Raw genomic sequence first — 27,074 nt, forward strand, 5'->3', positions numbered from 1 at the left:
CCGGGTGCGCGCTTGCAGTCTGAATTGCCCCGGTCCCCGGGTGCGCGCTTGCGGTCTGAATTGCCCCGGTCCCCGGGTGCGCGCTTGCGGTCTGAATTGCCCCGGTCCCCGGGCTCCCGGCTTCTGGCACCGTGCTCCCGGCCCCGGTCCCTGGCTTCCGGCGCCACGCTCCCGGCCCCGGTCCCCGGGCTCCCGGCTTCCGGCACGGCGCTCCCGGCCCCGGTCCCCGGGCTCCCGGCTTCCGGCACCGCGCTCCCGGCCCCGGCCCCGGTCCCCGGCTTCCGGCGCCGCGCTCCCGGCCCCGGTCCCCGGGCTCCCGGCTTCCGGCGCCGCGCTCCCGGCCCCGGTCTCCAGGCTGCCGAGGCACGCCTGCGACTAGCTATCATTAATAAGTCAGATCAGATTTCCTCTATAGGGATTCTAACCCACATTCCTTTACAGGAAGAGACAGAGAAAGTGAGAAGGGAAATCGGAAAGAGAAAGGGTAGGAAACGGCAGATGTGGAGAGTCAGAGAGAGAGACAGAAAGAAAAAGAGACTGAGTGTGAAGGAGAAAGGACACGGGATGACAGAGAGAAAGAGAGCGCGCGCAAATGAAATAGCGGGAGAGAGCAGGCGGAGGGGAGGCGGCCGGCACTCACGGGCCTGCTGAAAGGGAAAGTAACTTTGAGGGGCCGGCGGGGCGGACACGAGGGCGCACTTCGCGGACTAGCCCCCCCCAGCCGCCTGACTCCACGGTGGCTTTACCCCTCCGGGAAATAGGACCCCCAGATGACACAGGAATCCCCAGGCTCCAGTACTGGCCATTCTCCACCAGTGATCTGTATAACTGGAAAACTCAGAGTGCTCGGTTTTCAGACAACCCCAAAGATTTACTGGCTTTACTGGATAGTGTCATGTTCACCCACCAGCCCACTTGGGATGATTGTCAGCAGCTCCTCCGAATCTTGTTTACCACGGAGGAGCGAGAGAGAATACAGGTAGAAGCTAGAAAGCTGGTCCCGGGGGACGACGGTCAACCGACTGCCAACCCCGACCTCATAAACGCGACCTTTCCTCTGACCAGGCCGGCGTGGGACTACAACACGGCAGAAGGTAGGGGACGGCTACGCCTTTATCGCCAGACTCTAATGGCAGGTCTCCGGGCAGCTGCTCACAAGCCCACTAATTTGGCTAAAGTATATTCTATTCTGCAAGAAAAGACAGAGAGCCCAACCACCTACTTAGAAAAATTAATGGAAGCTTTTAGACAGTACACCCCCATAGATCCAGAGGCTCCAGGAAGTCAGGCAGCTGTTGTAATGTCTTTCGTAAATCAGGCAGCCCCAGATATTAAAAGAAAACTCCAAAAATTAGAAGACTTAGAAGGAAAGTGGATCCAAGACCTCCTTCAGATAGCCCAGCGGGTTTACAATAACAGAGATACTCCAGAGGAAAGGCAATTTAAGGCCACTGAAAAAATGACCAAGGTCCTGGCAGCAGTGGTACAGAAAGAGCATCTACAGCCAGAGTACACCCAACCCAGGCGGCCCCCCAGGCATGATAATCTGAGAAAAGACCAATGTGCCTACTGCAAGGAGGCTGGCCACTGGGTAAGAGACTGCCCCAAAAAGAAACAACGAGGACAGGGACCCCCTAGGTCTACACCCGTACTAGTCACTCAAGATGAAGACTAGAGAAGACGGGGTTCGGATCCCCTCCCCGAACCTAGGGTAACTTTGCAAGTGGAGGGGTCCCCGGTCCAGTTCTTGGTCGATACGGGGGCACAGCACTCAGTCTTAGTTAAAACTAATGGAAAATTATCCTCCAGGTCCTCGTGGGTACAAGGGGCCACAGGAGTTAAGAAATACCCATGGACAACACAAAGAACAGTAAACCTCGGAGCCAAGAATGTAACCCATTCTTTCTTGGTTATCCCTGAGAGCCCCTGTCCCCTATTAGGGAGAGACCTGCTAACTAAAATGGGAGCACAGATCCATTTCCTCCCTGAGGAGCCCGTCGTGACAAACTCCCACAATCAACCCGTGTCCGTCCTGACTATAACCCTAGAAGATGAATACCGGCTCCACCAGGAGCAAACGGCCCCTGACCAGGACATAGCAACCTGGCTCCAGCAATATCCAGAAGCTTGGGCGGAAACGGGGGGCTTAAGACTAGCAAAACACCGTCCTGCTTTATTTGTTGAACTTAAACTTGGGGCAGACCCCGTGCGGGTACGCCAATACCCGATGCCCCTAGAGGCCAAGAAAGGAATTGCCCCGCATATCCGCCGGCTCCTTGACCAAGGGGTCCTCCGCTCATGTCACTCACCCTGGAATACTCCATTGTTGCCGGTACGAAAACCTAATAGTGGAGAATACAGACCTGTACAAGACTTAAGAGAAATCAATAAGAGGGTTGTGGATATACATCCAACTGTGCCTAACCCATATACCCTCCTGAGTACCCTAAACCCTAAACATCAATGGTACACCGTTTTAGATTTAAAAGATGCTTTCTTCAGTTTGCCTTTAGCCCCTCAGAGCCAAAAGCTCTTTGCCTTCGAGTGGAATGACCCTGATAGAGGCATAAGTGGCCAACTAACATGGACCAGACTGCCACAAAGATTAAAAAACTCTCCTACCCTGTTCAATGGAGCCCTCCATGAAGACCTGGGATAACTTTCCTGCCCCCAACGACCTTAAACCCTGCCTCGCTGCTGCCCAACCCAGACCTGGACGCCCCACTCCACGACTGCACCGAGATACTAGCTCAGGTGCACGGAGTTCGAGAAGACCTGCAGGACCGCCCACTTCCTGACGCCGACCTCGTCTGGTTCACTGGTGGGAGCAGCTTCATGCATCAGGGCCAGAGGTACACTGGAGCGGCAGTGACTTCAGAGACTGAGGTAATCTGGGCGGAACCCCTGCCCCCGGGGACATCGGCCCAGAAGGCCGAATTGATAGCGCTCACCCAAGCTCTTACCTTAGGGGCGAGGAAAAAGCTGACGGTATATACAGACAGCCGATATGCTTTTGCAACAGCGCATATACATGGGGCCATTTACAGGGAGCGGGGGTTACTGACGGCTGAAGAAAAAGAGATAAAAAACAAGCAAGAAATCCTAGCCCTGCTAACAGCCCTATGGAGGCCAGAAAAGTTAGCCATTGTGCATTGCCCAGGGCATCAGAAACTAACTACTCCAACTGCTCAAGGCAATTTTCTGGCAGACCAAACTGCAAGAAAGGTGGCGAAGGCTCCCAGCCAACTCCTTGCACTCCAGCTCCCTGACCCGGGCCCCCGGGACTTGCCATATTTCCCTGATTATTCAGAACAAGATCTCCAGTGGATTGACAAGCTTCCCCTGAAACAGATCCAGAATGGGTGGTGGACTGATACTAATGACCAAACCATCCTACCAGAAAAATTAGGACAACAAGTGTTAGAACACATCCACCGAACCACCCACCTGGGTGCTCGGCAGATGATAGACCTGATCAGACGCTCTAAGCTCAAATTCAGACATACAGCCGAGATGGCCAGCAACATCGTGACAAGTTGCAAAGTCTGTCAGCTTAACAACGCCTACCCCCAATCCCAGGCTGCAACGGGAACAAGGCTCAGGGGAACCAGGCCCGGTATCTACTGGGAAGTAGATTTTACTGAGATAAAGCCAGGAAAATACGGGTATCGGTACTTACTTGTCTTTGTAGATACTTTTTCAGAGTGGACTGAAGCATTCCCCACCAAGAAAGAAACTGCTCAGGTTGTAGCAAAGAAAATCCTGGAAGATATCCTCCCCAGGTATGGCTTCCCCATCCAGATAGGGTCAGATAATGGGCCGGCCTTCGTCACTAAGGTAAGTCAGGATTTGGCTTCCATCCTTGGGGCAAATTAGAAACTACATTGCGCTTACAGGCCCCAGAGTTCAGGACAGGTAGAGAGAATGAATCGGACCTTAAAAGAGACCTTAACTAAATTAACTATGGAGAATGGCGCTAATTGGGTGGTCCTTCTCCCCTACGCTCTGTTCCGGGCCCGTAATACCCCTTACAGACTGGGCCTTACTCCTTATGAAATTATGTATGGCAGACCCCCACCCTTAGTTCCCGGCCTAAAAGATGATCTGCTCAAGTCTGAAACAGAAAATGTCTCTGAACTCTTATTTTCCCTACAAGCCTTGCAGAAAATTCATCAAGAAATCTGGCCCAAGCTGAAGGAACTATACGAGACCGGTCCCCCGCCGACACCCCATCCGTACCAGCCGGGAGACTGGGTCCTGGTCAAGCGACACCGACAAGAGACCCTAGAACCCAGGTGGAAAGGACCACTCCAGGTACTCCTAACCACACCCACCGCCCTGAAGGTAGAAGGCATCGCATCGTAGATCCACTACTCCCACGTCAAACCAGTGGACCCAACCTCCGATCTTCTGGGACCAATCACGGCAGTGGCTGAAGCACCGGACACGTGGACTGTGGACAGAGCTAGGAACAACCCCTTAAAACTCACCCTGCGCCGGCAGCATAGCTCACTGCAAACATGCAGTTAGGTAGTCTAACCCTAACGTTAGTCGCCCTAGTGGCCGCTAAAGAAATCACAAAACCAGCTCATAATCCCTTTGTCTGGAGATTCTGGCTTTATGAAAACCGAACCCACCCTGGACAACCTCATAAGCCCGGAAAATTATTGGCCAGTGCTGATTGCCCTTCCTCAGGGTGCAACAGCCCAATTCTACTAAATTTTACTGGTTTTCAAATAGCCAAACCTATGACACCAATAATATGCTTTGAGTTTGATCAGACTAAATACAATTGTAAACACTATTGGTGGCACCAAAATGCCGGCTGTCCTTATAACTATTGTAACATCTATAGACCCCGTTACTGGGGAGAGAGAAAACAGTTAGACCCTAAGTGGCCCTTCCATCATACACGGGATAGAGACTTTTCATATACATGAATAGTTAGAGACCCCTGGAACTCCCGCTGGACCACGCCTCAACATGGGGCTGTATACTACTCCCCCTCCTCCACATGGCCTAGCAGTCATCTCTATCTGTGGCGAGGCCTAGTGCAAGTACTGCCCCTGGTCCACGGGAATATCCAACGACAGGAAAACAGACTAACACAAGACTTACGTCCTTTCTCCTGGTTAAAGTTATTACAAGAAGGACTAGAACTTGCTAACCTTACAGGACTTCATAGCCTGTCTGGCTGCTTTCTGTGCGCCACTCTAGGGCGTCCACCGCTAACCGCTGTCCCTCTGCCATGGGGATCCTCTACCTTTGCCCAAGCTAACAACCTCCGAAACCTCTCGTATGCTCCTATCCTGAACGTGCCCCTATACCTAAACCCCAGTCAGGAGAAGTTTCCCTACTGTTTCTCAGGAACCAATTCCAGCCTCTGCAGCATCACTGCAACGCCCCCTAATATCACCTTAAGGGCTCCATCAGGCATATTCTTCTGGTGTAATGGAACCTTATCTAAGAACCTACCTAGTCCTTCTGTTAATAACCTACTGTGTCTCCCTGTCACATTAGTTCCCCGGTTGACTCTACTAACTGCTGGCGAGTTCCTAGGGTATACCGGTAACTGGACTAGTGCTGTTATTCACCCAGACCCTAGACCAAGACCTGCACGAGCCATATTTCTCCCCCTCATTGCAGGAATCTCCCTCACCGCATCCTTCATTGCGGCCGGACTGGCGGGGGGAGCCCTAGGTCACACCCTCATAGAAAGTAACAAGTTGTACCAACAATTTGCCGTTGCTATGGAGGAGTCGGCTGAGTCCCTTGCCTCCCTTCAGCGGCAGCTCACATCCCTAGCTCAGGTAACCTTGCAGAACCGGAGAGCCCTAGACCTACTCACTGCAGAAAAAGGTGGTACATGTATATTTCTAAAAGAAGACTGTTGTTTCTACATAAATGAATCAGGACTTGTAGAGGACCGGGTCCAACAGTTACGCAAGTTAAGCACTGAAGTAAAAACACAGCAGTTTGCTTCAACTGCAGACCAATGGTGGAATTCCTCTATGTTTTCTCTGTTAGCCCCCTTCCTTGGACCCCTGCTAAGTCTACTATTTCTGCTTACCGAAGGACCTTGTGTTGTTAACAGAATTTTACAATTTGTTAGGGAAAAATTTAACACCGTACAACTCATGGTCCTCAGAGCCCAATACCAACCTGTAAATGCTGAAACAAAATCAGACTTATAAGACCCAAGATTGGCTCTAAAGATACCTAAAAAGAAGGGGGGAATGAAAGGAGCTGGGCACATTCCTCAGCCCCCAGGCTCAAAACTCCCTGAGCCCAGTACAAACACCACCTGGAAAGTCTCCGATAAGGAGACAGCCGTTCAAGGTTACTGAAAGCGCAGGAGCCAAAAGAATTTCTTTGTTCCCCTGCAACTTTCGGGCTATAAAAAGCAAATGCTCGCATTGATCGGGGCCCTCTTGTATACTGTGTAAAGGAGGCACCAGGTTCGAACTTGTAGTAAAGATCCTTGCCGCTTGGCTTTGACTCTGGACTCTGGTGGTCTTCTTTGGGGAACAAACGGTCTGGGCATAACATAATGATTTCATAAGAAAAGCTATTCACAATATTAAAGATGGAAAACAAGTTACAAAACAGTATCTATGAGTAACTTCCAGCATGACAGCATGAGGAACTCCATAAACTCACTACCCAGGAAGAATAGTGAAAATTATATATATTTTAAAAACAACCAATTGAAGTCTCTGAAGAGGATCTGAAGCAGATACAGCAACTATATAAACATTAAATCAAGACAATCTACTTAAACTCAGTAAGAAACACGAGAATCTAATATTTAAATCAAGACCCACTCCCTCCTTCCCCCCAGCTCAGAGAAACAGAGACCCCACTCCACACAAGTGCAGCCAAGAACCCAGGGCTCCTTCTACCCTCCAGCTCCCAGCAGAAGGGCTTTCATTCCAGGAGGAGCAGGACATCAGTATTTCTGGTGGCAAAGTTCCATCAAGAGTGGCTGAGAAGCGGCCTTCCTTCCTCCACCCAAACAGAAGTCCTAGCTTTGGATACAATGCTGCTGAGAATACTGGAGCCCTGATAGCCTGTGAGGGTTCCACACTGGGGGTGGACAGGGAGGGCAAGCCAAGGAAACCTTGGGCTGCTGTCCATCCCCCACTTCCCACCAAACACTCAGCTAATAAAGTAGGGCTGTCACTTGGAGACATGCCCTGTCAGAGCCCTGGGGAAGAAGCAGGATATAGAACTGAGCTCCACATTTCTCCTCAAACAAAAGGACTTCATTTGCAACAGAGTGTAGAGAAGTTCAAGCCTAAGGGCACTCTCAAAAACAGTGGAAGTTCTGGTAAAAGGCAAGCTGGGAAAACACTTGACAGACTCCATGGAGATATCAGTGAATCTGTAGGCCTAGTAGTTTGCCAGAGAGAAACAGGGAATAAGAGCTGGGAGGAGCCCTCCCGGGGTGAGAATAAATCTCAAACATTGACATCAGGAAGCATCCCTTGAAAGGAGCCCAAATTTGACTGGATCAATTTGTAGTGCAACTCATGCCCCAAGACATTGTTGAAAACACAGCAAACAGCTGGCAATCAGCGAAACTTAACAGGGAAAGGAACGTCAAAGAGAGACCTGCCCAAACCATGCCATCTCAGGGTGTCTGTGAGCATACACAAGACTGCCTCCCTGGGGAGCAACATCAGATGCTTCACATTTCTCACAGGAGGGGAGGGAAGAATTAGATAGACTAAAATTGGCCAGACACGCTGGCTCATGCCTGTAATCCCAGGACTTTGGGAGGCCAAGGCAAGTGGATCATCTGAGGTCAGGAATTCAAGACCAGCCTGGCCAACATGGGGAAACCCTGTCTCTATTAAAAACATAAAAATTAGCCAGGCACGGTAGAGAGTGCCTGTAATCCCAGCTACTCTGGAGGCTGAAGCAAGAGACCTACCTGAACCCAGGAGGCAGAGGTTGCAGTGAGTCGAGATCATGCCACTGCACTCCAGCCTGGGTGACAGAGCGAGACTCCATCTCAAAAACATAAAATAAAATAAAATAAACCAGTCACCAAACAAGTAAACAAGCAAATAATAAATGAAGGCTGGGGAATTACCCAAAATTGCTACAATATATCATCTTAAATGTCTCGTTTCCAACAAGAAATTTAAGACATGCAAAGAAACAGGAAAGAATGCCCCAAATGCTAGAAAAACTCCAAGCAACAGAAACTGCCTGACAGTGCAACCAGATGTCAGATTAACAGACTTGAAAGTAGCCATTATGTTCCAAGAACAAAAGAAAACCAAGAAGTAAAGGAAGGTATGATAACAATGTTGCATCAAATAGAGAATATCAGTAAAGAGATAAAAATGCGCCGGGCGCGGTGGCTCAAGCCTGTAATCCCAGCACTTTGGGAGGCCGAGGCGGGTGGATCACGAGGTCAGGAGATCGAGACCATCCTGGCTAACATGGTGAAACCCTGTCTCTACTAAAAATACAAAAAACTAGCCGGGCGCGGTGGCGGGCGCCTGTAGTCCCAGCTACTCGGAGGCTGAGGCGGGAGAATGGCGTGAACCCGGGAGGCGGAGCTTGCAGTGAGCCGAGATCGCGCCACTGCACTCCAGCCTGGGTGACAGAGCGAGACTCCGTCTCAAAAAAAAAAAAAAAAAAGAGAGAGATAAAAATGCTTAAAAAGAAACAAATGGAAATTCTCAAATTGAAAAGCACAAAGCTGATCAGCTAACTTAGAAAGGGAATGAAATAACAAAAATGAAAAAAAATTTACGTAATTAAAAAAAAAAAAAAGTGGCCAGGCGTGGTGGCTCACACTGTAATCCCAGCACTTTGGACAGTCGAGGCAGGCGGATTACCTGAGGTCAGGAGTTTGAGACCAGCCTGGCCAACCTGGTGAAATCCTCTCTACTAAAAATACAAAATCAGCCAAGTATGGTGGCACACGCCTGTAGTCCCAGCTACACGGGAGGCTGAGGCAGGAGAACCGCTTGAACCCGGCAGGTGGAGGTTGCAGTGAGCAGAGATCGTGCCACTGCACTACAGCCAGGGTGACAGAGCAAAGCTGTCTAAAAGAAAAAAAAAAAAAAGTACAGGCTGAGCACGCTGGCTCACGCGTGTAATCCCAGCACTTTGGGAGGCCAAGGTGGGCAGATCACGAGGTCAAGAGACCGAGACCATCCTGGCCAACATGGTGAAACCCCGTCTCTACTAAAAATACAAAAAATTAGCTGGGTGTGGTGGCAGATGCCTGTAGTCCCAACTACTCAGGAGGCTGAGGCAGGAAAATGGCATGAACCCTGGAGGCGGAGCTTGCAGTGAGCCTAGATCGCGCCACTGCACTCCAACCTGGCAACAGAGCGAGATTCTGTCTCAAAAAAACAAAACAAAACAAAGTACAAAGCTGAAATGTAAACTTCACTGAAGAGTCTCAACAGTAGATGTGAACTGGCAGAAGAATTAACAAACTTTAAGAGAGAGCAGTAACAATTATGCAATCTAAACAGAGAAAAAGAATGAAGAAATATGAATAGAGCCTCAGAGAAATATGTGGCACTATTAAATGCACCAACATAAGCATAACAGGGGTACCAAAGGAGAGAAGTGAAAGTAGCAGAATTAAATATTTGCAGATACATAACGGCTGAAATTTTGAAAAATTTATTGAAAAACATTAATCTACATATCCAGTAAGCTCAATGAACTCCAAGTAAGATAAACAAAAAGAAATCTACAAACAGACACATCATATTAAAAATGTTGAACGTCAAAGACGAGAAGATTTAAAAGCAGTAAGACAAACCAGTCACAGTGGCTCGCACCTGCAATCCCAGCACTTTGGGAGGCCAAGAAAAGAGGATAGCTTGAGGTCAGGAGTTCAAGACCAGTCTGGGCAACACAGCGAGACTCCGTCTCGACAAAAAAATTTTTTTTTTATTTAGGTGGGAATGGTGGTGTGCATCTGTAGATGCAGCTACTCAGGGAGCTAAGGCAAAGGACTGCTTGAGCCCAGGTGTTCAGGGCTGCAGTGAACTCTGCACTACAGCCTAGGCAACAAAGACCCTCTCTTAAAAAAAATTAAAATTAAAATTAAAAGCAGTATGACAAAAATGATTCAACACTTACAAGGAAATCTCAGTAAGATTTACAGCTGACTTCTCATTAAAACTACAGTATGATCCAACTTTGTATAAATGTTTGTGTACATATATACACATAAATGCACATCTATGTTGAGAGAGAGAAAGGTTTAGAAAAATATATTTCAAATTTTAAAGTAATTTCATTTATAAATAATGGAAATAAAGACTTCAAACCACATTAGAAAACCTTTACATCATAACGCTAAATGAATATAACCAAGCCATATAACATTATATCACCTATGTCCCAAAATGAGAACATTAACAATACTGGAAGGAAAAATGTGTTACTTTTATAATCAATAAAAAACTGCTTTAAGTTGTAAGGTAGATTTGTAATTTAACATTTTAAAGCAAACAGCCCTGCACTGCACTTTGCATAGAGGCCAATCCAGCCTGTTACAATATAACTTATAAAGATGTGTAGATTCTACAAGAATGCCTACAAGAAATTATAGGGTAAATTAAAATCTGCAAATTTTATTTAAAGCAATCAATGCTAGCCACACTTGGAGATTTTTCACATATGCATTTGCTGTGTCCCTGGCCCAAACCACATGGTTAAACGGCTCTAAAAATTTGGTCCCCTACAACCATGGATAAAAATGGAAAAGTGATTTTTTTTCAACCTTACTCACAGTACCTAACTCTAAAGAGTACACAGAATAGAGGTGGCCAAGAATGGTAGAAAAGTTAGTACCTCCTCTTGGTTTCTGTTTACTGTCCCAGGCAGCTAATACCCCCAAATAAGCTAACTATTCTAGGCTAGCAATGGGCCAGCTCTGTCAACATGCATCCTGAGGCATTAAAAAATCCTCCATCCCAGGATCTGGCACTTCAAAGCCATTAATTACAACACAATGCTAGTCATCAGGTCAAGAAGAACCAGCAGGCCAACCTGGGGGCCACAAGGGGCACTCTATAGAATAGGGAGGTTATTCTAGGGCCTGAATCCCAGAAGCTAATAAGCTGTTACGCAGTCCAGATTTGCTCTTTAGTGACATCATCCTGGTTTCTGGGCTATTAGAACTGATATCATGGACTTAGCCAAAAGGAAAAAAGGGGAAAGAGAAGAAAATCCTGGGTGAAAGACAATGTGTAATATATATTCATTTACTTTTTAAATACAGATTTCTATGAGGACCTAAAATTTGGTTCTAGGCTCATTAATTCCCTCTTTGTTCAGCCAAGTTTCCTGTTTCACAGCCAGTGCCTTTCCAATACCAATCAAGGAAAGTAACTAATTGGCAGTCATACAAAAGACACATAATCTTGTGTGTCCTACAGTCATCTGACTCCAAAATAGCTACAACAAATGAATGTCTCATATGCCAACAGAACACACTCAACATACTGGATAAACTGGGCATTACTTCTGCTATAGCTTAAATTTTTTTTGAAATATGGTTTTCTATAACTATTCTGAAATGGTTAGGAGAAAAAAACACAAGATATTTTCAGAGAAATAAAGAAGGTAAAGAATACTAGTGAAATGGGAACTGGACAATTCCAATTATCATTCACCCAACAGGGTTAATAAATCATGCAGTTTTATTGGTCCTAAGGATGCCTAGAATAATTATTGAACTGTGAATGCAGACAAGCACACTGTGACATTGTGAAATAACGTATTTGGTCTTCATCCGTGTTTCCAACAATACAGCTCCTAAAATCCTGGGACTCTTCCAAGTGATAAGTGTCTTTCTGCATGTTAATGAGTTGACTGATAGCTGGCAGTCACCAGAAAGACCACGGCAGGACTAGAGGGGTTGGGACTTTCAACTCCCCGCCTCCAACCTCAGGAGAGGGGAGAAGGGCTGAAGATTGAGTTGATAAGCAATGGCCAATGACGTAATGAACCTTGCCTATTTAATGAAGCCTCCATAAAAACCCAAAAGGACAGGGTCTGGAGAACTTGTGGGCAGCCAAATACATAGGGGCTTCCAAAAAGGTGAACAAGAACACACCCACTTGCTGAGAGGGTGGCATACCCCAGCTTCAATGGGACATAAGCACCGGCACTCAGGACCCTTCCGGGCTTCACCCTGTGTGTCTCTTCATGTGAATGTTAATTTGTATCCTTAAAATATCCTTTGTAATAAACCAGTAAATGTGGGTGTTTCCCTGAGTTCTGTGAGCCCTCTAGCAAATGAATGGAACCCGAGGTGGGGGCAGTGGAACCTGGCTCATTGGTCACAAACACAAGCAAAATAACCTGGGGCGGCCGGGCGCGGTGGCTCAAGCCTGTAATCCCAGCACTTTGGGAGGCCGAGATGGGCGGATCACGAGGTCAGGAGATCGAGACCTTCCTGGCTAACACAGTGAAACCCCGGCTCTACTAAAAATAATACAAAAAACTAGCCGGGCGAGGTGGCGGGCACCTGTAGTCCCAGCTACTTGGGAGGCTGAGGCAGGAGAATGGCGTGAACCCGGGAGGCGGAGCTTGCAGTGAGCCCAGAACGCGCCACTGCACTCCAGCCTGGGCGACGGAGCAAGACTCCGTCTCAAAAAAATAAATAAATAACCTGGGGCTTAGGGTCAGCATCAAAACTGGGGTTCAGTCTTGTGGGACTAAGTCCTCAACCTGTAAGATATGGAGCTATCTCCAGGAAAACAGTATTAGAATTAACTGAAATAGAGGACACCCAGCTATCCACTGCAGAATTGACTGCCTGCTTGCTGGTGGGGCGGGAAAAAAAAAAAAAAAAACACATATCTGGTCACAGAAGTATTCCGTGTTGATCATTACATGAGAAAAACACTTTGCTTTTTATTCCTATATACACACATACCTTGCTTCTTCCAATTGCTTTTCTCTTGCTTTCCTCTTGGCCTTCTTTCCCTGAGTATTAGCCAAGCGGGCTCTGGCTTCAGAAAGCATCTCAAGTTCATCTGCCAAAATTAAAAGAAGAAAAACTAAGTATTTTCTTAGTTCTTACATACTTCAGAAGCAAAGTATGTAAGAGACAGACACTCTATTGCTCAAAATGAGAAAAAAAAAAAATACTGATTTTATGGTGTAGCATAATGGAAACAGCTTGAGTTTTGAAGTCAAAGAACCTAGGTTAAAAATCAGGCCCACCACTTGCTAGCTATGTGACCTTAGTCACTTACTTACCCTCCCTAAGCATGTTTCCCTATAAAATTGGAATAACAATTCCTATTTCACAAGGATTTTCAGAAGAGCTAAGTAAAATGAAATATGTAAAGCATCCAGCAAGTATTCATTAAACAGCAGCTACAATTATTATATCCTTCATTATCATCAACTAACTGGCACAGCACAAATTGTGAAACAGGGTAAAAACTATTTAATTATGAGAGAATTGCTATCATTAGATACTTTTTTTTCCCCTCAGAACAATTTCTCTCCTCCAATACATTTTTCATGGCTCTATAGAACAGAATAACACATGCCACTATTGATGCCTTAGAACAATTCCTATGCAAGGCTGTCCAATTAAATCACATGGGAACTTGTAAAATACTCAGATTCCAAGATAACTGCTCTTCCCTTGCCTCCCACACCACCCCAGATGTACTGTCTCAGTACATACAGGAGAAGCCCTGATACTTCTATTTTTAAATGCTCCCCCTGTGATAATGATGCAGCCAGCCTAGCCACAGTCTGCCTTTGGGAACCACTACATTCAAAGTTTACATTTCAGAAACTCAACAAATATTCACTGAGGGCTTCACAACAACCCTGCTAAGGTAAAGCAGGTATTAAGATTCCCCATCTAGCAAGAAAGGGAATTAAAGCTCAGAGAGATTTTATGACTTGTGTAAGGTCAAACAGCTAAGAGGTGGCACACACGGGTTGAAAATCCAATTCCTGATTCTGTTAACTGATACATCATACTTTACACATTTATAGGGTACATGTGAGAGTTTGTTACATGCATAGAATGTATAATGATCAAGTCAGGGTATCTGGGGTATCCATCACCTTGAGTATTTATTTCAGACCTCTCTTCCAGCTACTATGAAATATGTAATACACCATTACTAACTACAGTCACCCAATTATTCTGCTATCAAACATTATAACTTGTTTCTTTCCATCTATGTTTGTACCCATTAACCAACCTCTCTTCATCCTGCTCTCCCACCCACACACCATACCCAGCCTCTGGCATCTATCACTCTATTCTCTACCTCCATGAGATCAACGCTTTTAGCTGCCACATATGAGTGAAAACATGCAGTATTTGTCTCTCTATGCCTGGCTTATTTCACTTAACATAATGACTTCTAGTCCATCCATGTTACTGCAAATGACATGATTTCATTGCTTTTTATGACCAAATAGTATTCGTGTGTGTGTGTGTACCACCTTTTTTTTTTTTTTTTTTTTTTTTGAGACAGGGTCCTGCTCTGTTGCCCAGGCTGGAGTGCAGTAGCTTGATCTCGCTTCACAGCAAACTCAGCCTCCTGGGCTCAAGTGATTCTCCCACCTCAGCCTCCCCAGTAGCTGTATCTACAGGCATGCGCTACCATACCTGGCTAATTTTTGTATTTTTTATAGAGGCAGGGTTTCACCATGTTGGTCAGGCTGGTCTTGAACTCCTGGGCTCAAGTGATCTGCCCACCTCAGCCTCCCAAAGTGCTGGGATTACAGGCGTGAGCCACCATGCCCAGCCACATTTTCTTTACCCATTCACCCATTAATGGACACTTAAGTTGATTCCATATACTTTCTATTGTGGAATCCCCGATTCAATGCCTCACAGAATCACTGTTAAGTCTCCATCACTGTCTCACAGTGTTGCCTTCTCACACAGAATAAATAACTTGCCTATAGTCAAATAAGTAATTAATAGGAGGACTGAGACTTGTTGTCTGTCTCTATAGAATAGGAATGAGAAATAGAATCCTCAAGGGCTCACCTCTAGCCTCTGAAAAATCTACACAATAGAATCACACTATCAATTTTAAAGACAGGGTCTCATTATGTTGCCCAGGCTGGCCTCCAACTTCTATCTAGGCTCAAGAGGTTATGATGCCCAGACTGGCCTTCAACTCCTGGGCTAAAGAGATCGACCCATCTCAACTTCCTTAGCAGCTAGCACTACAGGCACACACCACCACACCCAGTAACACTGCTTAATTAACTGAACTTAAGAAACAGAAGATGAAGGGGCACTGTTCAGAAAAAGCAACTACTCTATAACAGAAACACTGGACATATTTGGAAAGATACCTAGAATAAGAACACCACTGACAAAATTGGGGGCCAGGTATAGTGGCTCACACCTATAATCTCAACACTTTGGGAGGCAGAAAAGGGAGGACAGCTTAAGCCCAGGAGTTTGAGACCAGCCTGGGTAACACAGGGAGACCCCATCTCTACAGAAAAATTTAAAAAAGAGCCAGGTATAGCGGCATAAATCTGTAGTCTCAACTACTCAGGAGGCTGCGGTGGGAGGACTGCTTAAGCCCAGGAGGTCAAAACTGCAGTGAACCATAACTGTGCCACTTTATTCCAGCCTGGGTAACAGAGCAAGACCTTGTCTCAGAAAAAAAAAAAAAAAAAGAATTCTAAAGTAGAGGAGTTAAGAAAGGAACTAAAAGAGTTACAAAAAGGCCAGAGGAGTTTACAGTTACCAAAGAAATAAATTCCTCAAAGCATACACTTACCCTCATCCATATCAATTGGATCAGGCCGCGCTGGTTTTGTTTCTGGATTTGGATCTATTTCTCCAGGTTTAAGTTTTCGTGGATCATCTGTTGTTTCCTCTTCATTGTCTCTTTGGGCAGCTTTATCCCTAGAAAAAAGCCCATAGGAGTTACTCACACTATAATACCATTTAGTGTTAAAATTACCAGATTTCCAAGTTCTGACACTCTTTTTCCCCCCTAAGAAAACAATGGATGGGCTTTAACAACATAAAGCCTTTTTACTATCACTTCATCTGAAATAAATGATATTAAAATTTGTTACTTTCAGTGACTGGTTTCAACCACTCTGAAATAGGACCCAAACAGATCCTAGTCACAAATGCAGTACAGCCATACAAATTAAAAAAAAAAAAAAACTATTAGTAAAGAACCAAAACGTTCCAGTAGTTAATTCTTAGCAGTGTGATTATGGGTGACTTTTATTTGCTCTTTTACTATTTTTTCCCCGGATTTTTTATGATGAACATGCATGACTTGTATAAATCTTTTAAATTATTATTTTAGGAAGTATATAATAGAAGGCATAATTTTGATCAACCATCTGAGATTTGGAAAATATTATCCAATGGCTTTAGCTTTGGCTTTACTCACATCCATAATTAAAAGTTTAAGAGAAAAAATACTCAAAGTTTATTCAGCCTCTTTCAGAACATATACATATATTCTATGCTCTTTCTGAAGACTCACTTACAGAAGAAATTCATAGTGTTCTAAGCACTGGGCCGCTGTTCTTCCAATGATTGGAGCAATGGTCCTCCACTGAGTTGGCATCAACTTGGCCAAGTGCAAGAGTTTTTCCTCTTCTTCTCTGGACCATTCTGTCTTCTTAATGCTTGGATCCAGCCATTCATACCTATTAAAAATAGATCATTTTATATATTAGTCAGTTACCTGGCATAAACATCGAATTTGCACAATGGATGCACTGACTTCTAGTGTCTGAAAAACAAATGCTCTCATCCTTCAATTACTAAAACTGTTCTTTTTGACAACAGAATATTTGCTGTGTGGTCACACTTAACCCAGCCAATATTGCCCATCTCATCACATTCTATTTTATTTTAATTATGCAAGATTAGTAATGGTTTAAAAAGGTTACTTCACTGTATCATGATCATATGCTTTCTTTCTCAACTATCATTTGTTTTTATTTATTTTTACACTTTTCTAGAAATTTTGAAATATTTGGAAGACAATACAACCTCACGTTTTGTACAGTGTTTCCAGTTTTCATACTATTTTCTCATGCTTTGGTTCTCACACCAAGGCTTATTTCTTTAAGCATTTGACTTACACTCACTAAATTCACCGTATCCTTTCATTTGATATGTTTTAAAATTTAAGTAAAACTACTACGACATCCCCTCCGTCTTTCCTAATTCCCCACCCAGCACACCTTTTCCATCCAGTCTACTTAGCTGGATGACAGGCAGGCAAACAGGACTTACGTCCTACCAAATATGAGAGCAGGAACTGGTACCACTAAGACAAACAGAAATCGGGACCATTTCTTCAGCCTAAAAATCATCTTCCTCTTTAACAGCCAATTTCTACATTCTTTTTTTTTCTGAGATGGAAAAAAGCCTCGTTCTGTCACCAAGGCTAGAGTGCAGTGGCACCATCTCAGCTCACTGCAACCTCCACCTCCTGGGTTCAACTGATCCTCCCACTTCAGCCTCCCAAGTAGCCACCACACCGGGCTAATTTTTGTATTTTTAGTAGAGACGGGGTTTTCACCATGTTGGCCAGGCTGGTCTCAAACTCCTGGCCTCAGGTGATCCCAGCCTTGGCCTCCCAAAGTGCTAGGCTTACAGATGTGAGTCACCACACCTGGCCAATCTCTACATTCTGATCCTTTCCCCTACACAGGTGCCGAGGAAATTAGGTCATTCTTGTACAATCCAAAGTATTTTCCTAACGCCACATGAGTTGGGGGATGGTGCTAAATAACTCATGCTAAGAACACACTAAATAGCTTCACGTGTCCACTATCCTATAATTTAAGAGGTGACACTAGCCGGGCGCAGAGGCTCACACCTGTAATCCCAGCACTTCGGGAGGCCGAGGCGGGTGAATCACGAGGTCAGGAGACTGAGACCATCCTGGCTAACACGGTGAAACTCCGTCTCTACGAAAAATACAAAAAAGTAGCAGGGAATGGTGGCAGGAGCCTGTAGTCCCAGCTACTGGGGAGGCTGAGGCAGGAGAACGGCGTGAACCCAGGAAGCGAAGCTTGCAGTGAGCCGAAATCACGGCACTGCACTCCAGCCTGAGCAACAGAGTGAGACTCCGTCTCAAAAAATAAAAATAAAAAAGAGGTGACACCACAGGCTCAGGGCTGGCTTATGTTTTAACATATATAACATATTAAATATGCTTAATATATAACATATTAACTATAAAATATATAATATTTCAACTGCATTATGAGGAAACTCAACTACTGTAGGCTCATTTGGAAAATCAGCCGTTATCACTTATTTCTTTGAGAAAGTAAGTCCTAAAACAGCTAACTTATGCACTTCTAGAACACAATTAATTTACAAGCTGGGGCTCATCTGTCCCTGAAAGTAGACTTTGTATGCTTCACAAAGCACTCTCAAATACATTAACCCATTTAGATGACACCTCACATCTCTATCAGTTAGCATCAAGTATTATTATCCCTAATTGGGAGAAGACAAGGGCAGGGGAGAGGGATAGAAAAATGGCTTGCCTAAGATTACACAGGAAGAAAGTGACAGCTAAGTCAAAAATCCAAATTCCATCTCCCACTCCATGCCTTGTTATATCATGATGTCTGCTTCCTTTGATAAGGTTCACAGAGCTGACATTTTCCATCATCACGATTAAGCTCCTTTTCTGTTTTCCACTTATTAAACTGGTACATACCATCTGGCTTTGCACTGCTTTGCTGATTTTCTATGCAGCAATGAGGCAATCCTAGACCACTGGTTTTTCCCATATTTCATTACCGCTGCTTTCAGAATTTCATCCTAAAAAAATTTGCCAAAGAGTACATTCAGTCACAAAACTCAAAGTGAGAAAACACAAAATTTAAATTAACTCTGATAGGGCTGTTAGACAGACACATAACATGCACATTCACACCCCCTAGGTTAAAAGACTAAGGATGAAAACCTCATTAACTATAATAATAAACAGCAACCAAGGATTAAGAAATTAAGAAGAAATCCCTTAGAAAGACATCTACCCACCCTTACACCACACTCTTCAATAAATTGGGAATGGGAATAGCCCAATCTGAGAAACCCTACTTTACGACAAAGATTAAGAAAAAGTATTCTTCAACGTGTGGCTGTCCTTCTCTTCAAAAAGGACAACTAAAAAACACAACAACAACAAAAAGATATAACTCATTCATTTATAGTCACTCAAAAAACACTTCCGCAACATCTGCCTTGAAACAGGTCTTCAGGAAAGGTCTTATCAAACAGGACATATCCAGGCCTCAAGAAGCAAGTTGGGACTCTGGTGAATGTATTCTCCAATCCAAGCCTCCTGTTTCAAGTTTACACATGGCATTTCCCCGCCAGTCCCTTAACCCTACTTATGACCCAAATCTCAGGTCTAACCTAAGAATTAAATATTTCTACCCCAACCCCACCAGTCAGCTTTCCTTCCAGAGACCCCCCGTCTCTGGATACCATATCACCAGGGCACCCATCACAACGTGGAATGCGCCAATCTCAAGGCAGCCTGGCAAGCCAAGTCACAGACAAGAAGGTTAATGGAGTCACAGATGCATGCACTTGGGCGATTTTACTTCTAGGCTTTTTTTCCCACATTGCATTTGAGGTACATGCTTCTTGAGATACCCCACTCCATCCTCTGCATCTCCCATGATCAAAGATAATGTTTTAAAAAGACTGCAGAGCTTTGACCACTGCATAGGAATCCTACTGTTACTTGATTTTATATCTGTCTCTCCCTCAGAAATCATCTCTTCTCAAATTGAAACAGACTGCTTCCCTCGGAGCAAGCTGAGGCAGTTTTCACTGTCTGTATTTGTAACTCGGTTGCAGTACTACTACACTTAAATACATTTTCAACTAAACAGATACAGCAGATACCTACTCTACTTGATTCATTCTGCAAACACCTGTCAAGCAACCTACTTCATGCTGGTTACTGTCCTAGGTTCTAGGGATACCAAGACCTGGTCCTCTCGCAATGCCATCTGGTGAGGTGAAAGAGGAACCAGCACTTACTCAGAGGCTACTATGTGCCCTACTCTGTTCTAAATATTCCAAACGTATTAACTCGTGTAATCCTCAAGTGAGGTAAGTATTATTATCCCAATTTAGAGAAATTAGAAAACTGAGGCTCTCAGAAGTTAAGAAACTTAACCAGTACCACACAGAGGATGTGATGCTTACAAAAAGACAAAGCGAGCTTTAACAAACGGAAGAAAAAGGTACCATGAGAATACTGGGGGTGCAACTAACTCTTACAAAGATTCCAATAAGTGTTTCTGACCTAGGTTTGAAGGATGATCATAAAGATGTCAAGTGCTAGGAAGGCAAAAGACGTAAAAAAAAGAAGGCATAAAATTTAACGAAAAAAGGACACGGAGCATGAAAAGATATGATGTGCTCCAGAAACTGATAAATTCGGTACACTTTGAACACAAAATGCACTAAAATCTAATTTCTATTTCACTCCCACTCTACTGCCCTTTGGCTCACCAATGGCACTATCCACTACGTTTCTGGAAGCAGAGACTATCCTAAGCAGTTTTTCCTTTCTGGCTTCCATCCAGGCAAAGGCAGTGACAGAAAGAGCCAGACCTTGGGATCTGTCGGGATGGCACACAGGTTATGCCCTGATAACAGGTAACCAGAGAGACGCGGTAACGGGCTCTCTGAACCTGGTACTCAAACTGCTTCCCCTCTGCAAGGAAGTCAATGAAGAAAGTTGTGGCCACGGCAACTTCTTTATTTCTGAGTATCGGACAGAGCCGTGATGCCCGGACTACGGACTAAGAGTGGATGGTGCCCCAGGGGACCAACTCTCGCTGAGTTGGAACTCTGAGTTCCTCCAGGGGCGCGGGGGTGGGAGGGGGCGTATTCAAGTCAACAAAAGTTCACTAAGGGCCTAACAAGTGAGCTTGGAGCTGAGAAGCCAGGTGGTTACATCACGGTCCCTGTCCCACTGGCGCTCGCACAACACGGGTCCGGACACACGGAAAGGGCCCCGACACACGGAAAGGGCCCCGCGGGTCCGCCCCCAGGCTGCCCTCCACGCAGATGCCACAGGGTCTCCTCCTCGCCTACCCAAGCTCCGCGCGCGTGCGCAAAAGCTGCTAGAGGGGAGCGGAGGGCAGCGGACGGCGGGAAAAGGAGACTTACCTCGGTGTTCCTCCACACGCCCCCCTTGATCATAATTCGAGGCATCTTGGCGGCAGGGTGTCTCGGCAAGCAGCCGACAGGAGGTTCAGAGAAGTAGTAACGGCGCTTGGGCCACGGGACTCAAAGCCGCCACTTCCTCCAAGCGCGACCTTCTGCTTTGAAGACCTGCGCAGGCGCAAGGTGGGAGGGGGAAAGCAAAAAGCAAGTCTCGCGAGATCTGGGGTGGCTGAAAGGGAAAAAGTGTCTTGTGGAAGCTCAGCTGTAGGAAGACTGACAAAAAACCATCAAACCACTCTGGCCAAAGCGCCTTACGCCCCGCGCATGTCCAAAACCGAATGGAAGAAACTACGGCTCTCGCGAGATAGCGGCGGTGAAGCTTGGCTGAGAACAAAGTGGTGGGATTGATCGTAACGTCACCGAGTGGCAGAGGCTGGGAACGCCACGCGTGTGGAATTTCAGCACAGTTGCTACGAAGAGGGCTTTGTTAATTTATTAATCTAGCTCTTTTAAGTATTTCAGTAATAGGAATTTATTCACAGAATACTCAGGAAAAGCCAGTAGTTTATTTAAGGCTCAGTTTCCTAACCTGTAAAATAGAGAACATAGTAATGCCAACCTCACAGGATTGTCGTAAGGACTAAATGAGATCATAGACCCAGCACAGTATCTGATCCATAATAACTGCTCCAACACAATAGCATCTATTATTGCAAGGAGGGCAACGCCAACTTCACCCCGTCCCCAGGTGATCCATGCTTGTTCCAGAAACCCGCAGAAGCGTCACGTCAGAGTTTTTAATTCATCGCTCAGTCTGGATTAATAATACCGTTGATATGCACTGGTATTAGAAAACTCGAGTTGGGTTGAAATCTTGTGAAATCTTGACTTTCTCTTACGTTTGGGTAATAACCTTACTGAATCTCAGTATCCTCATCTGAAAAGTGGAACTAACAATACCTGCCTCATAAATGAGGCAGATTAACTGAAACATAACTAAAACCCAGTGAGGTAGGGATTGGCAAACTCTCTGCTATCCCACCCCAATTATTCATGCAGTCTCCTTCTTCACCATTCCAGAACATCTCTGGCTCCATCCCTGGAAAATATCAAAATATTTAATGGGTTGGGAAATGCCCTATTTATAGTATTTAGTATTTTTATAGTGCCTAACTCTTTATATTTCTCATTTCTCCGTTTGCCTCTTCTGAAAGAGCTAAAGAATTTTCTTTCTTTTTCCTTTTAGCTTTTATTTACACACATTCTGTACAATTATGGTCGGCAAGAGGGCATTTTCCGTGGCCACCCTGGTAGTATTTGCCACTCAAAGGTTTATGCTGGCGGGCAGCCCGCCCTTGAGCTATTTACCTGTGTGGTGGATAGGAAACCATCGGACCTGTGGCCTGTTAAACTCAAAGTGTTTTCATTTGGACCTCTCCTGTAACGGGGCAGTTTTTTTAATTTTTTATATTTAATTTTTGTGGTTACATAGTACATGTATTTATGGGGTACATGAGATATTTTAATACTGGCATACAATACATAATAATCACATCAGGGTAAATGGGGTATCCATCTCAAGCATTTATCCTTTGTTTTACAAACAATCCAGTTATAATATTTCAGTTAATTTAAATGTACAATTAAATTATTTTTTGCTATAGTCATCCTGTTGTGCTATCAAATACTAGGTCTTTGAGAGTTTAACACTGGAGCATAGAGGAGGTCAGTCTCTGCTGACTGCTGAGCATCCACCATGTGACACCCAGGAGTTGTCTACCACCATGTTTTGGATTAAGGGAAAAAAGCAGGTAAAGAGAGAAATGTAAGTCCTGACCATGTCAGAGTACCTGGATCCAGCATGCTCCTGAGTCCCAGCTGCATTCCTGTTCTTGCATTCTGATTATTAGTTTCCTGTTGGTGTTAGCCAGTTAGAATTGGGTTTCTATTATTTGTAAGCAAGAGTCCTAACAATTCCAGAGATGGATCAATACTCTCTCAGAGGCCTTTCAGATCTCACATTCCAAGAGTTGATGATGGCTTCTCCTTCCATTCAGGGCCACCTCTATACCATATGTCACCTTTGTGAGAACTAGAAAAAGGTGCCCCTTCCTCAAGACACTTTATGCCACCTGCTGGAAAATTGTCACAAAATACTGGCGTTCTGAGAACAGGACACTCTATTACAAGAAAATTGGATCTACCATCTCCACTATGTGAATTCCACCCCTAGAGACATGCATTGTACAACCTACTCATCCAAATAAAACAGCCCTGTCAACTGTCCCTCATTTCACCTTTGAATCAGATTGTATATCCCCTTTCAGAATTCAGAAAATGCAACATCGTGGAAGTCCTAGGATGTCTGAAACCAGAGCACTGTAGCCACAAACATCAGAACGCAAACACACTGTCCTCCAGGATGCCCTGCTTGGCCAGTCTCCCCCGTCATACTACTGCAGTCTCACCAGCCAGGTATGGGAACCCTTACAAAGAGGCTCCAGGGACTGCCAATAATCTTTTGAGGGACAGCCATAAGAAGCATCTACCATCAGGGAACCAGACTATATGGTCGGTCACTGCGAATCTTTGGTAAAGTGAGTGGCCACTGCTAAATAGTCTCCTCACTCACCCAAGGCATTTTTCCCCAAACATGTTCCTTAGAACACCAGTTACATAAAATATGTCTTTAAAAAAAAAAAATGGTTTGTATGTCCTCCCCTCTTGCAGAGTCACTGAAATTAAAACCTGTAAGAAGCTGTCAGATGAAAAAAATCTGTTTCTGCCTGTTGAGAGTTCAATTGTATTCCCCCAAAATAGATATGTTCAAGTCCTAACCCCTGCTATACCTATAAATGTGACCTTATTTGGAAATAGAGTCTTTGCAGATGTAATCAAGTTAAAATGAGATCATACTGGAGTAGGTTGTCCCCAAATCCAATGACTAGTGTCCGTATAAGTGGAGAAGAAAAAAGATACAGACCCACAGGGGGAATATCATGGGAAGAAGGAGGCAGAGACTGTAGTGATGCAGGTCCAAGTCAAGGAATGCCAAGGATTCTGGCGGCCACCGGCAGGAGAAGGCATGGAACACATTCTCCCTCTGAGCTCCAAGAAGGAGCCAGCCCTGCTGACACTTTGATTTTGGACTCCCAGCCTCCAGAACTGTAAGAGAATACATTTATCTTGTTTTAATTGTACTTAGTTTATTGTACTTTGTTGTGGCAGCCCTAGGAAGCCAATACACTCCTTTGCTAATACAGCAAATCCTTGAATAACATCATTTTGTGCAAGATCGTTTCATGATAACATTGATGAGGCCAGGCATAGTGGCTCATGCCTGTAATTCCAACACTCTGGGAGGCCAAGGCAGGAGGATTGCTTGAGCCCAGGAGTTTGAGACCAGCCTGAGCAACATAGTGAGACTCCGTCCCTACAAAAATATTAAATATTAGCTGGGTGTGGTGGTGCACATTTGTGATCCCAGCTACCTGTGAGGCTGAGATGGGAGGATCACTTGAGCCTGGGTGGTCGAGGCTGCAGTGAGCCATGATCACACCACTGCACTCCACCCGGGGTGAGACCTCATCTCAAAAAAAAAAAAAAAAAAAAAAAATCCACTTGAGGCCAGGGCCACTGTCTGTGTGGGTTTCTTCCAGATACCCTGGTTTCCTTCCACATCCCAAAGCTGTGCAGGTGAGGTTCATTTGCAAGCCTGCAGTCTGAGTGAATGTGGGTGTGTGTGAGTGTGCCCTGCAATGGGATGGTGTCCTGTGTCCTGTGCAGAGCTGATTGCTGCTTTGTGCTGGGATAGGCTCTGGCCACCTATCACCCTGAACTGGAATAAGCGGGAATACTTATCTTGTTCTTATTAATCTTTCTTTTCTTTGAGACAGGGTCTTACTCTGTGCCCCAGGCTGGAGTGCAGTGCCACGATCTTCCGTCACTGCAGCCTTTACCCCCACCCCACAGGCTCTAGCAATCTTCCAACCTCAGTCTCCCGAGTAGCTGGGACTACAGGCATGCACCACCATGCCTGGCTAAATTTTGTATTTTTTTTTTTTTGTAGAGTTGGGGTTTCACCATGTTGCCCAGGCTGGTCTCAAACTCCTGAGCTCAAGTGATCTGCCCTCCTCGACCTCCCAAGGTGCTGGAATTACAGGTGTGAGCTACCGTGCCCCAGCCTAATCTTTCTTAAATGTATGCATAGCTTACACTTACTTCACTGTTCAATATTAGAAGGGTTTTTGTCTTTATTTAGAAGTTTGGTGATGTTTTGTGACCAGAAATATGCCATAGAAACTTAACTCTTGTTTGTATCAATTAGCCTATGGTAAAATTGATTACATTATACATCCTTTTGCTTAAAGTTGCAGTTTCCAAAAACTTATCAATGATAAAAGTAAGGACTTACTATATAGCGTTTCCCAACTAATTTGACCCTAAAAACCTTTTTTCTTATATATCTATTGACACTCATGAAACACAATTTGAGAAACTCTGGCTCAGGAAAAAGAGGTTAAAAGTCCATTCGACTTACAAAGGGCAACCAGAGATGTTAGCAGGAGGATTTTTAGGTTGCATTGTCCCCATTTCCCTATCCCTCACCCCTCTCTGGGGAGCTGGTTCTGAATGGATTGACATTTACTTAGCAGAGAAAGCAATCAAAATTCTAGTTTCCCTTTCACCCAGTTTTTTTACCACCAAGAAACTATGCAGGAAAGGGCTAAAATTAGGGGCAAAAGCCTATGGCAACAGCAAGGCATAGTTTAGAGGCAGGGTTAATGACTCTCACAATCTTCACCATCTCCCCAAATAAACATGCATAATAATTTACATAAAAATATTATCCTGCTTTGCAAATGCAGTCATGTATCACTTAATGACAGGGATACATTCTGAGAAATGCATCGTTAGGCGATTTCACTGTTGTGAGGACATCATAGAATGTACTCACGCCAAACCTAGATGCAGTAGTCTATTACACACTTAGGCCATATGGTATATATAACCCCTTGCTCCTAGGCTACAAACCTATACAGCATGTTACTGTACTGAATACCATAGGCAGTTGTAACACAATGGCATTTGTGTATCTAAATATAGAACAGGTATAGTAAAAACGTTTATCAGTAAAATGTCTTCTAATAATTGTTTTAAAAAGACATTGGCAAAACAATAAATAAAGAAAAGATACAGTAAAAATATGGTATTATAATCTTACGGTACCACCATCATATATGCAGTTTAGAGTTTATCAAAATGTCATTATGCATTGCATGATGATACCATTTCAAGACAGGTCCTCTAGCCCCACCCCATCCACCAGATTGCCATCCATAAGCCCCTCCTTCCTATTTAGAAATTCCTCAACCAGCACTGGGAAAAGCTAATGGAGTTTCATCCGTTGACAATTCCTTTGGTGGATCCAATTGTGGTTTTATAGTTCTTTCTCAGGGGTTCACCTTTGTTGGTGTTCTCTAGGGAGTCCCCTGTGCCCTGAAGTGAAGTGATCCCAAGGAGAATTTGCTTTTGCTCAGGCCCTGAGGTTTAAGGGTCTTTTTGAGCTCATTGCTCAGTTCGGGATGGATATTCCAATTGTGTAATTTACATCTAGCCCCTACATCTACATGTCACAGGCTTAGAATACACATTTCTCACAGCAGCTTTATTTTTCACATGCATATATCCAGACCCCAGGTTTATATGCCCAGCTATACCCTAGACAGTTCTGCCATTGTCACAAGTTCCTCAATGTCAAATTGCCAAACATTGACCTCCTCCCAAAAAATCTGCACATCCCCAGCATGCCTCATTTCAGTGAATAGCACAAGACTGCTGCATACAGTCATGTAAGAAGTTCACTGCACAAGGACATGGGGGT

The 27,074-nt window shown here is 44.7% G+C and overlaps 2 protein-coding genes across 2 annotated transcripts in view; one reads left to right on the plus strand and one right to left on the minus strand.

Moving 5' to 3' along the window:
* CDC5L (cell division cycle 5 like) overlaps positions 1 to 21,251 on the minus strand; it is a 64,960-nt gene extending 43,709 nt beyond the window's left edge. The window contains 5 exon segments of the mRNA NM_001261272.1: positions 12,932 to 13,031; positions 15,780 to 15,907; positions 16,513 to 16,674; positions 18,714 to 18,817; positions 21,194 to 21,251. Coding sequence (NP_001248201.1) covers positions 12,932 to 13,031; positions 15,780 to 15,907; positions 16,513 to 16,674; positions 18,714 to 18,817; positions 21,194 to 21,238 — 539 coding nt within the window. The 5' untranslated portion in view covers positions 21,239 to 21,251.
* LOC144340349 (uncharacterized) lies at positions 955 to 3,969 on the plus strand. Its single transcript, XM_077999836.1, has 2 exons — positions 955 to 1,094; positions 2,503 to 3,969. Exon 2 carries the CDS (start codon positions 2,836 to 2,838, stop codon positions 3,874 to 3,876), a length of 1,041 nt encoding a protein of 346 aa, XP_077855962.1. The 5' UTR covers positions 955 to 1,094; positions 2,503 to 2,835; the 3' UTR covers positions 3,877 to 3,969.
* Positions 21,252 to 27,074: the final 5,823 nt, after the last annotated feature.

This window comes from Macaca mulatta, chromosome 4, assembly GCF_049350105.2.
Source record: "Macaca mulatta isolate MMU2019108-1 chromosome 4, T2T-MMU8v2.0, whole genome shotgun sequence".
NCBI classification, from domain to species: domain Eukaryota; kingdom Metazoa; phylum Chordata; class Mammalia; order Primates; family Cercopithecidae; genus Macaca; species Macaca mulatta.